Source organism: Gorilla gorilla, chromosome 4, assembly GCF_029281585.2.
Source record: "Gorilla gorilla gorilla isolate KB3781 chromosome 4, NHGRI_mGorGor1-v2.1_pri, whole genome shotgun sequence".
NCBI classification, from domain to species: domain Eukaryota; kingdom Metazoa; phylum Chordata; class Mammalia; order Primates; family Hominidae; genus Gorilla; species Gorilla gorilla.
This window is the reverse complement of record NC_073228.2, coordinates 177,040,932-177,053,046: the sequence shown is the minus strand read 5'-3', so window position 1 is coordinate 177,053,046 and position 12,115 is coordinate 177,040,932. Positions and strand designations below refer to the sequence as shown.

The following is a 12,115-nucleotide window of genomic DNA, read 5'->3' as shown; positions in this document are numbered from 1 at the left end:
TACATTAGACCTCAATAAAGTGGATTTTAAACCTAAATAAGCCGGGTAACAGCTTTGCCTGGGTGGCTGGGGGAGAGGCCTGGGACACTTTACATTGATCTTCCTCTTAGGCATGTTCGTTTTGGTTTGGTTTTGTTCTTATGATGTATTATTTATTCAAAAATATATCATTAGCAGAGTGACTGATGTAAAACAATTGTTAAGGAAACCAACAAAAGCGGGAACAAGAGACACTGGCGCATCCTGTTAGAGGGATAAGAATAAGCACTCGCTGTCCAAGCTCATAAAATATTTTGGAAATGAATGTCGTTCCGCTTTGTTTTTTTGGTTTTTTTGCTCATGTGTTTAACATCAACGAGAAATGAGGACCCAAAACTTATCCAGTGGTTACGTGTGGTGTGTGTGGCTGTCATCTCCTTGGGACTGGCTAGTGAAGACCACAGGCGTGGGAGGACCAAAGGCTCCCTGGATGTTGAGTCCCAGCCGGTAAGCAGCACACAGTCCCGCTTGCAGCAAAGATGTGGTGGCCGGCTGCGCTGTGGGGGAAGGCCAGGCCCGGACAGGAACCTCAGATCTCACCGGGGGATGAGAGTGGTGCCCCCTGCAGCTGGAGTCCCTGCTGGCCTGAGAGGCTCCAGGCTGTGCCACCGTTGGGCAGACCCCAAACTTCAGGGAGCTGCCAGGATCAGTGGCTACAAGGGTCCCCACCGTGTTTGGAGAAACTAGGTATGAAATATTTCCATTTACACCCCTACCCCGGCCCCAGACAGGAAAGTCACTTCAACCTTGTTAGGTCAGATTCCAGATCTGGTTCAGATGCAGGGCTATTTCAGAGAGATTTTTAGAGGCTGACTCTCAGGAGAAGGAAGGCCAGTGGGCTGAAGGCCAGGGCTCAGGAAATCTAGGAACTGCTAAACTCCTCTGCTGGCCTGCGGGGAGCGCCCGGGTGGGGCTACCAAGGCCACCAGCCAGTTCCATCTTCCCACTTTGCCACCTTCTCACAGGGACCAGGCTCTGCATCCTCAGTGACCACAAGACTTGGGCCTGCCCTCTAGTTTGTCTATACCTGCCCCCTCCCTTGACCCATACTGTCCAAGACCCCAAGACCAAACCACAAGTCAGGAGAGATCTTGAGGGCAGCCAGTGCCACCGGGGTCCTGTTCCCAGATAGTACTAGACAAAGGCCACCCTTCCTCCCCTCTCTCTAGGGCTCCGCTGACCACCCTGCGCAGTCTTCCTACACCACGGGCTCCGCTGCCACCCCTTCACAGAGATTTCACTGCAGCGCTGCTTCGGCTGCCTGTCTCAAACCATACACACACCTTTGATTCTTAAACTCCAAGATTAGGATGGGCCCCAGAAATCTGCATTTTTAATGTGTACCTCAGAGGATTCTGGCCTAGATATTTCTACAGCCCCAAAAGTAACAAGGAAACTGTTCCAAAAAGTGTATTATGGAAACTGTCATGTTTATTCTTGACTTGCCCCCCAATTATACTTCCCCTGAAGTTTTCATCATCAAAAAACCCCATATGTGAACCATATGTGTACATATGCCCATATTTAAAATACAAATTCTGCACCTGGTTTGCTATTTAAAGTATCTCAAAACATATCCATAAGAATACATATGAATGGAACTAATTCTTTCTCATGGCATATGGTATTCTGTTCTATTGGTACAACGTAATTTTTTAACAAGTCCTCAGATACATATACACTGGTTTTTTTAACATGTTTTGATTCTTAAAAAAATTAAAAACTGTGATGAAAATACTTTTCTTTGCATATATGTATATACCTATAGAATGGAATCCTAGAAATGAAAATATTTGTTCAAAGAGCTTATGCATTTTTAATTTTGGCAGTACCACATTGCTCCAAAGAGGTTTACCAGTTTACAATGTAGAAGCATGACGAGGCAACTATTAGACTTTTTGATCTTCGTCAGTCTGATAAGTAAAAACATTTGCCTCTCTGTGTTTTAATTTGTATTTCTTTATTTCTTTTTATTTTTTCCAGCAAGGCTCTGCTACTCTTGGTCATTTTTCAAATATTTTTGCTGGATCATTTTCTTATTGATTTACAGGTATTCTTTCCATATTGTGGAAATCAGTACTTTGTCATGTATTTCTAGCATTTTTCCTGAGTACGGTTTTCTGTTGGATTCTATTAATGGTATTTTTGCTGTGCACAGATTTATTTTTATGCAATCAGGTTTATATAATTCATCTTTTATAGTTTCTAGGTCTTTCGTTCTCTTAATCCACCCTCTCAAATATATAAGCACTCCAAAATTATTATTTTAATTATCTGTAGCACTTTTGTGTTTCATTTTTAACGTCCAAATGTTTGATCTATCTGAAATTGAATGTATTTGGCATAAGAAAAATCCATCACATTTTCCTTATGTTAACATCATTTTATTTTGAAAGCATATTGTCATATAGACCATCCCTCCCCCCACCCCAAATAGCATAATATTACAATTGGCGGGGACTTCTCATCTTAACCAGTTTTACTTTGTTGGTTAGACAACTACCCACGTGCCTGTCTACCTCTGCCCACTGTCCAGGTGAGTTCAGGTAACAACCTGGGATGTCTCCCGGGATAGTGTCGCTGGAAAGGAACGCTGTGTACACCTCATACCACCAAGGAGACAGACACAAAACTGGGGACCAGACAGGAAAAGAGACATGCTCAAGGTGAGCCAACTGCTGAAAAGGCAGGACCACACCCACCGCAGGCTCAGAGGCCAGCGCTCTTTCTGACACACGCCTGCCTTTTTCAGGGTCTGTGCATCTTGGGCTGTGCAACCCCAGCACCTGGTACATAGTGGGCACCCAGTCAATGTAGGTGAAGGGATGGAGAAAATCAGGCCAAGAATCCAACAGTGACCAAGCTGTGGAGTCACTTGGCGGCTGGTTGAAAGCTATGGTCCACTCTTTTAGCCTGTCCCCTCACAGCCACACACACACACACACACACACATACACACAGTATCCACTAGCCATGTGGATCTGCTCTTTCCTTCTGTGGGCTCTAGGCCCTTCCTATGGCTGAGCAAGTTTCCATGGACAGCTCTTAAAGCAGCTTGGGGACTTTCTGTCTGTCCTAGCTGGCTAGCAGGGGGCTGGGGAGGGGTGGGGGGGTGAGGGAAGGAAGCCAAAACCCAGCCAGGCAATAGAGAGTTAGTATTTCCAGGGCTCTGCTCAGACAGCCCAGAAAGCAGGATTGACTACATAGTTTGTGGGCTCAGCGCAAAATAGAAATGTGGAGACTCTGCTTAAAAACTTATTAAGAGTTTTAAGACAGCAACAGCGGAACATTAAACCAAGCTCAGGCCCTGTGAGACTGCACAGGTGCCATGCCCATGAAGGATAGGGTTAATTATGGAGGAGGGGGAAGGGCCCTTTCAAGGACTCTAAAGCTTCAGACTGTAAGGAAAAAGTGGGCTGGAGGAGTATTCATAATAGACAAAATGTGGAAATAACCCAAATGTTTACCAAGTGATGAATGGACAAAGTGTGGCATAGACATACAATGGAATATCGTTCAGCCATTAAAAGGAACAAGATGCTGATACGTGCTACAGCATGGACGAACTTTGAAAACATTATGTTAAGTGAACGCTGCGAGACACAAACAGCCACATATTGTATGATTCCATTTGTATGAAATGTCCAGAACAGGCAAATCTATAGGGGCAGAAAATAGATTAGCAGTTGCCTAGGGCTGGGAAGGTAGGAGAGGGGATTGGAGTTGATGGCTAAAGACCACAAGTTTGTTTTTGGGGTGATAAAAAAGTTCTAAAATTGTGGTGTTGGTTTCACAACTCTGTGGACATACTAAAAATCACTGAACTGTATACTTTAAATGGCTGGATTGTATGGTATGCGAATTATATCTCGATAAAGCTGTTATCAAAATAGGAGAGGGAAGGGAGAAGGGAGAGGAAAAGCGGGAGAGCGAGGGAAGGGGAAGGCGGAAGTGAAATGAACGCATGTTAAATTCCTCTCTCTCCCTCTCTTTCTCAAATGAACTTTATGCAGGAAATCTCCCTTGTCTATGAAGGTTTGGGGAGACCTGGCATCTCAAATCCAACAGCCTGGTCCTCTCCCCTGGCTGCGGGGTGGGGGGTGATGGTGGGGGTCTTGCTCTTCCTCCAGTTGGTACGGTCTTGGACGCAGCGACGTGCAATAAAAGAAAACAGTCTCAGCTGTGGAGTCAGCTGTGTGTTCGAATCCTAACACCCTGACACTGTCCTTTCCCATCTGTGTGACCCTGAGCAACTTACTCCACGTCTCTGAACCTCATTCTCCTCAGGCCTGCAGTCGGAATAAGAGGATCCGTGACGAGGTCCGTGACAGCGCCTCGCACACCCCGTGGGCACTGAACAAGCGTGGAAATGAGAAGGATTTGGTGCCAGCTGAGCCACCTGAATGAGGCGCGTCCCGAGGCAGGAAAAATCCGGTGCCGCGGAGGCCGCCTGGACTCTTCCGGAGCCAAGGGCGATGTCGGCGGCCCTCAGAGTCGCCCCCCGCCCCCAACTCCCGGCCAGGAAGGAAGCCGGGGCGGCGGAGGGGCCCAGTGGCCGGCCCCGGCGCGGAGGCGGAGGCGGAGGCGGAGGCGGAGGCCGGGAGTCCCGCGCGCAGCCGGAGCTGCTCATCCATCAGCCGGACGAAGAGCAGAGTCGCGCTCTCGGCCCTCTGTTTGCTTTCTCGCCAATTATTGCAGCGCCGCAGCCCCTTTGTTGATACAGTAGTCCGAAAAAGTGCTAATGTTCATTTATCAGGGGGCCAGCCGGGGACTCCCACGAGTTGCGATTCTTCCCAAAATATAAACATGGGGCGAGCGTCCCAGACAGAAACTCCCATCTGTTTCTCCCGCGCGGGCCGAGAGCGAGGCGTTGTTGAAGATAAAGCCGCGGATAACGCCGCCTGTCTCCAATGGACGTCTCCCCGGCGCATTAATGACATTCCCGGTGATAGTTCCAGCTTATCTTTCAATTAATCATATATACCTTTTGCGGCCAGCCCTGCTGATTGCACGAAAGGGGGGCCGGCTCCGGCTGCGCCGATCGCTTTTCAATTAATAATAATTTATTCACGGAGAATGCGCTCGAGCCACCCTGGAATTTGGATTATCTTAAAGCACCAACTCTTTAAAAGTCAAGGAAATACACAGATAGATTTTCGATCTTGTCTCTCTCCTTTTGTCTCTCTCTGCCTTTCTCTAGGCCGAAGGCTGTTTGTTTGTCCAGCTAGTTTGGTCAAAGTGCGGCGCAGAGAGGCGGCCAGGTTGGGTCAGCGGCCCTTGGGAAAAAAAGATGTGTCCCTGTTGGGGGCCAGAGAATCAAGTTTCCTCCCACCCAACCCCCAACTATTGCAATTTCTATTTAGATCTATTTAGAGGGATTTTTTTTTTAACTCACTCGGAAGCAGTGAGGACTGGAAAGAAAAGTTGCAAATGGCTCTCGGACTTTCCTCTAAGGAGACCAGCATGGGTCGCCCCAATTTCTATTTTGCACGTATTTGTCCGTTTTTGCCCCATCTCCTCTCTCCTGCAACACCAAGACCTTTCTGGAAGCCAAGAGAAATCATTACCCGATTCACAAAGAGCATAGAGAGTGTAAAAGTCACTGATCTTGTTCAAATAGGGAGAGTTTTTTTTCCTTCCCTTTTTTAACACCTGACCCACAGGACTGACAGTTCTAGGAAGCCCCCTTACCCGAAAATAGGAAATAAATCCTTGCCACCTTGATTTGCAAGGGCAATGCTAATTTTTTTCTTTCTCCAGAGCTCTCAAAAAAAAAAAAAAAAAACTAACTAAAAACAGGGATCCCGGATGTAGCCTCGATGTCCCCCATTAAACGGTAATATTTCAGGCGTCGGCTCACACTAATCTTTCAAACTGTCATCGCGAGCCGCCCGGCCAGCAGATTCACTTAACAGCGCTCCCAGGACCCTCGTTCCGAGCTCTTTTCAGCGAGACATTTAATTGAATCGGATGTGGCTCGTTTGCCAGACGTCACCGCCTCGGCGATAGGCATCCTCTCCAACGACCCCCTCCCCCCCGCGCTCGAAAACAATCTTCAAAGGCAAGGCGGGCCCCCAAGCTAGGTTAATTTACAGCCATAACGGTAACGTGGCCAAAAGTCCAGGCGAGGAAGGGCCGCAAGGCCGCTGACATGCAGCTCCGTCCAAGGAGAATTTGGGTTGGGAGGTGAAGAGGTGGGGGGACGAGGTTTCCTGGGCCTTGAACGCCCCACATTTAAGAAAAGGCATCCTCCACAGACTAGACTAACAATTCCAGACCCCCAGCAGTCCCTGGCTCAGAAACTCGAGGCGTGATTTCGGCGTGGCAGCCCAGGCCTGTTACTGACGGCTGGCGCCTACAAGCCGGGGTCAGGGCGTTGCGCGCCTCCTGGGCTGCCCTGCGGGGCTCACCTCTCTCCCCAGCATGGAGGCCCCAGGTCCTGGGAGTGTGGCTTTGATGAGGGACAGGAAAAGTCCCAACATCAGGCCAATGCTTGACTTCACTTGCGTAGGCGTCTCAGACGGCACACTGTCGGGTTTGAGCACCCAAGATGTACGTTCTGGACAGACACTATTTTGTCCCCATACATGGAGCGTTTCCTCCGCACCTTGGGCGTGCCTGCGGGAGCTGTGTCTTCAGGTAGTTTTTGGCCCTGCGCCGCCTTTATTCTACTCCAAGCGCCTCTTGCCAACCCGCACTCCGCAAAGAGCCAAGCCCTCCACATCCCCATTCTCAGCAAGTCCACGCGTCCCGCCCAGCTTCCCGCCCGCGGTTCCCTGCACCAGCTAGGGCCGTGAGAAGCCAACGCTTTTCCACTGGCAAATCCTGTCATCCCCAGCTCTAGAAGGCGTCCTTAACCTGGGCCCGCTCTGCCTGCCCGGACTCCTGAATTGTAAGCAAAATAAAACTCCTCTCTGCAGTGTTCTGGGGAATGGAGAAGACCCCAAGCTTTCATCAGACCTCCCAAGGAGTGCGGGGACCCAGAGAAATGAGGCCACCCGGGCAGGATCTGGCCATGTAGCTGGCGCTCCCGAAACTCTGGCAGATTTGTCTGACTTCTGTGCCCTACTCTACTGACCCTGGGCTTAAAATGATCATGATCACCCCACTTGCCCTGCCCTTCCCCCACGCGCCTGACTGAGCCGCAGGGGTGCCCCACTGGAATTCCGGCCCAGAGGCCTCAGAGAAATCCTGGCCTAGCTGGGCTCAAAGGAGCCCCGCCTCCCTGAGAGCTAAACCTGGGCTAGGACCCTGAAACCTCGAGGTTGGCAGAAGCCTGAGGGCCTCGCTGCTAGGCAGGGAGGGCACGGGAAGGAGGGAGGTGGGATCGATGGCCTCCAAACAGGGGAAACAAGGGGGCTGGTAGCTGGGGCACTCCACAAGACAGGTGTCTCCTGGGAAGCTGAGCTTACCAGCTGGGATTCCTGATTTATTTCATTATTAAGGGGAGAGGCATTTCCCTGGGAGGGTACTGGCAGTGACTGATGCCCCCTGGAGTTGTGCTGCGCATAACACTACTGTAGGAGGCAGCAACTCCTACCCCACCTGGCCATCACTCACCTTGCCCTTACTTTCGTTGACTCGCCCAGAAGCACCCAGAGCCTGCGGCATGACTGACCCTGTAGGCCAAGCCAAACCAAACCCCAGAATTGTCCAGAATCTCGCCCTGCTGCTATCCCCAAAGCCAGCCCTGTCCTCCAGGCTTCTCTTCCTATTCAGACTCTCCCTCATCCCACCACCTTCAGTAATAAAGCCTTCCTCAAATCACTCTCCTCCCCACCGCTTCCCACCCCATCCTTCTCTCTCCCATTCTGGTTTGGGTGCTGAGGAATATTTCTTCAAACCCACACCCATCCAGCCCTGCCCAGAGGCCTGACACTGCATGCCTCTGGTAGGCTTTTCAGGCTCACATTAGGGAACAAACGCAGGCTGCAGGAGCAAAAGGAGACCCTTCCAAATGCGTCGTGGCCCCTTTAAAAAAGCTGGGCAGGGCTTTTTTTTTTTTTTTTTTTTTTTGTCGTATGACTATATTAGGTGACACGAAACTGCTCATCGCTCCTGTCATCGAGGCCCCTGGCCCAATGGCAGGCTGAGTCCCCCTCCTCTGGCCTGGTCCCGCCTCTCCTGCCCCTTGTGCTCAGCGCTACCTGCTGCCCGGACACATCCAGAGCTGGCCGGCGGGTGCGCGGGAGGGCGGCGGCACCATGCAGGGAAGCTGCCAGGGGCCGTGGGCAGCGCCGCTTTCTGCCGCGCACCTGGCGCTGTGAGACTGGCGCTGCCACCATGTTCCCCAGCCCTGCGCTTACGCCCACGCCCTTCTCAGTCAAAGACATCCTAAACCTGGAGCAGCAGCAGCGCAGCCTGGCTGCCGCCGGAGAGCTCTCTGCCCGCCTGGAGGCGACCCTGGCGCCCTCCTCCTGCATGCTGGCCGCCTTCAAGCCAGAGGCCTACGCCGGGCCCGAGGCGGCTGCGCCGGGCCTCCCAGAGCTGCGCGCAGATCTGGGCCGCGCGCCTTCACCGGCCAAGTGTGCGTCTGCCTTTCCCGCTGCCCCCGCCTTCTATCCACGTGCCTACAGCGACCCCGACCCAGCCAAGGACCCTAGAGCCGAAAAGAAAGGTGAGGAGGAAACACAGGCCCCCTTTCTCCCCTCCTGGGTCGCTTTCGTCCGCAAGAAACTCAGGGCCAGGAGGAGGAGACACGCGCCCTTGGGCCGAGGGCTGGGCTCCGGCGGGGGGTTCAGAATGTAAGATGCCTGGTGTTGTCGCCAGGCTCCCGCGCCCCGCGTCCAATCGGAGGTTCAGAGGAAATGCCGGATTGAAAGGATCAGAAGCAAGAGACCAAAAAACGTTTCCCCCCGGCCTAACAAAGCCCCGGGCGGCTTCGGCTCTGCTCCTGGGTCTGGTAGGAAGTTGAGAAATCGGTTTATGGTAGACAGAACAGAGAGACAAGCAGATAATCTCTGTTTTTAAATCTCCTTTGGATTTACGAATCTTTTTAAAGATCTGATGAGAACCGCTAAACAGAAATTGAAATGTTGCTCACCAGACAGCTTTTGCGTACAATCGGAGGAGGGTCCTGGACCTTCTTTCTGCAGCCCACCCGCGACCCGGGTTTCTGGTGCCTTTCCTTCTTTGCGCCAGGAAAGTGGAGTCTGGGATCGAGGGCCTTGATTTTAAAATGGGATACTGCGGACCCTCAGGAATCTGACTTCACTTTATTTTTTCAGCACAACTTGCCGGCGCGGCCAGGGCGGAGAGGTTCCCTCGTGGAAAAGTTAGGAAATGCTGCGCTACCGCGGGCACAAGGGAGTGGACGAGATGAGTGCGGGATCACCCCGCAGGCCATCCCAGGATCGGGGAGGGAGGCCGGCCCCGCTGCAGAAAGGGGCCTTCTGGGAGACCCCCCAGCCCAAGGCAGGAGCCCGGGCGATTCCCGGGAGGCCGCAGGCGCTGGGCGAAGCGCTGGGCGAACGGCCGCTGTGAGCCGGGAGAGAATTCATAGGTTTGTTGAGGAGCAGAGGCCTGGGAACAAATTCGGGCGGGCACGGCGGCTAGAACTGATCGCTACCAATTAGAGGAAGCCAGCAAGGCAGGTTCCGAGGCCGCCTGCCCACCCGCAGCTTCTTGGACACTGCGCAAACCCTGCTGCGGCCAGGCTGGAGCCTCCGATCACCAAACCAACACTCCCTGGCCTTCTGTTTCTTGATTCCTTAATTTTGAGATAAGACCGTCCCTAGCAGTGAGGCCTCGGCCTCTGTTCATTTAACTTCTCAAACCAAACTAGCCCTAATTCAGTTCACCCCAGAGCATCACCTGGTTTTATTTTTTTATTTTTATTTTATTTTATTTTATTTTTGCAGCCTGAAATTTTAAGTCACCGTCTGTCTCCCTCACCAGGGTGTGAACTGCCCCGAGGGCAGAGACCTCCCGTTCTGTTCTCCAGCGCCTTGAGCCAGCCTGACTTTCTACAAATGCTGAGTGAGACGTGTCGGTGGCTCCCAGTGTACTTGGCAGAGTGAGCCGCAGCCAGCTGGGCGCTCCAGGCAGGACACAGTGGCCTCCACGAGGATCCCTTACCATTATTGTGCGGCCGCGCTCCGTAGGTCAAGCCGCTCTTACCAAGCGTCTCTCTGCCTCTCTGTTCCCCCTCAGAGCTGTGCGCGCTGCAGAAGGCGGTGGAGCTGGAGAAGACAGAGGCGGACAACGCGGAGCGGCCCCGGGCGCGACGGCGGAGGAAGCCGCGCGTGCTCTTCTCGCAGGCGCAGGTCTATGAGCTGGAGCGGCGCTTCAAGCAGCAGCGGTACCTGTCGGCCCCCGAACGCGACCAGCTGGCCAGCGTGCTGAAACTCACGTCCACGCAGGTCAAGATCTGGTTCCAGAACCGGCGCTACAAGTGCAAGCGGCAGCGGCAGGACCAGACTCTGGAGCTGGTGGGGCTGCCCCCGCCGCCGCCGCCGCCTGCCCGCAGGATCGCGGTGCCAGTGCTGGTGCGCGATGGCAAGCCATGCCTAGGGGACTCGGCGCCCTACGCGCCTGCCTACGGCGTGGGCCTCAATCCCTACGGTTATAACGCCTACCCCGCCTATCCGGGTTACGGCGGCGCGGCCTGCAGCCCTGGCTACAGCTGCACTGCCGCTTACCCCGCCGGGCCTTCCCCAGCGCAGCCGGCCACTGCCGCCGCCAACAACAACTTCGTGAACTTCGGCGTCGGGGACTTGAATGCGGTTCAGAGCCCCGGGATTCCGCAGAGCAACTCGGGAGTGTCCACGCTGCATGGTATCCGAGCCTGGTAGGGAAGGGACCCGCGTGGCGCGACCCTGACCGATCCCACCTCAACAGCTCCCTGACTCTCGGGGGGGAGAAGGGGCTCCCAACATGACCCTGAGTCCCCTGGATTTTGCATTCACTCCTGCGGAGACCTAGGAACTTTTTCTGTCCCACGCGCGTTTGTTCTTGCGCACGGGAGAGTTTGTGGCGGCGATTATGCAGCGTGCAATGAGTGATCCTGCAGCCTGGTGTCTTAGCTGTCCCCCCAGGAGTGCCCTCCGAGAGTCCATGGGCACCGCCGGTTGGAACTGGGACTGAGCTCGGGCACGCAGGGCCTGAGATCTGGCCGCCCATTCCGCGAGCCAGGGCCGGGCGCCCGGGCCTTTGCTATCTCGCCGCCGCCCGCCCACGCACCCACCCACCCGTATTTATGTTTTTACCTATTGCTGTAAGAAATGAGGATCCCCTTCCCATTAAAGAGAGTGCGTTGACCCCGCACGTGTGCTTCTTTCAGCTTGCGGCGCTTCAGAAGCAGGAGAGAGGTGGCCGCCCGGGACTGGTCTCAGATCTCAGGCACAGGCATTCGCTGAGCAAATTGATAACATTGATACTAATAAAACCTAACCCTTGCTGGAACCATACTGGTTCCGTGTGGGGCACTTTCTGAGATTGTCTCATATAATCCTCAATAATCCAAAAAAAAAAAAACCTATTTTAAAGTGTAGAAGCTGAGGCCCGGAGAGGTTTAATGACTTACCTGCGAGCAAATAGCCAGTACTAGTCGAACTCAGGTTAAATTCTGGATGCCTCACTTCAGAGACCGCCTTCCCTGTGCTCCCAAGCTCCCCTCCTTGAATCCTAATGTGTGCCAGGCATGGTTCCAGGCACTGGGCATTAAATGGACAGCAAAAGAACCTGGGCTCTCTGTAGCTGGAGAGCACCGTGATCATCCCACTTAAAAGAACTCCTTAGCCTGTTTACAGATGGAAAAGCCAAGAACCCAAGCCCTTGGCAAGCGTTCTTAGGCTCCTCAGATGCCCCCAGATGCCACGTCGGGGCCTCATCAGCTGCCCGTGGGACTGAGTGCTGAGGCTGGACCCCAGAGAGGTGTCCTGCGGATGTTGCTCACCTCCAGCTGTTGTGAGGCCCCATAAATTCACATGGTCAAGGGAGCCCCTAAGCCCTAACCTTACTGATGTCCTTTCCTTAGGGCATCTAATTTCACCATAGTTCTAACCAACAAATGTTACTACTGTCCTGATTTTATAGATGAGAAAACTGAGGCTCAGCGAAATCAAGTTTAAACCCT

The 12,115-nt window shown here is 53.1% G+C and overlaps 1 protein-coding gene across 3 annotated transcripts; it reads left to right on the top strand.

Moving 5' to 3' along the window:
- Positions 1-8,112: 8,112 nt before the first annotated feature.
- NKX2-5 (NK2 homeobox 5) lies at positions 8,113-11,835 on the top strand. 3 transcript variants are annotated; one of them, XM_004043018.4, is made up of 2 exons: positions 8,113-8,656; positions 9,937-11,835. In XM_004043018.4, exons 1-2 carry the CDS (start codon positions 8,323-8,325, stop codon positions 10,056-10,058), a joined length of 456 nt encoding a protein of 151 aa, XP_004043066.1. In that variant the 5' UTR covers positions 8,113-8,322; the 3' UTR covers positions 10,059-11,835. The 3 variants fall into 3 exon arrangements, with proteins under 3 accessions (XP_004043066.1, XP_004043065.1, XP_004043064.3); XM_004043017.4 differs by having other exon boundaries at positions 8,116-8,656; positions 9,900-11,835; XM_004043016.5 differs by having other exon boundaries at positions 8,116-8,656; positions 10,192-11,831.
- The last annotated feature ends 280 nt before the right edge of the window (positions 11,836-12,115 follow it).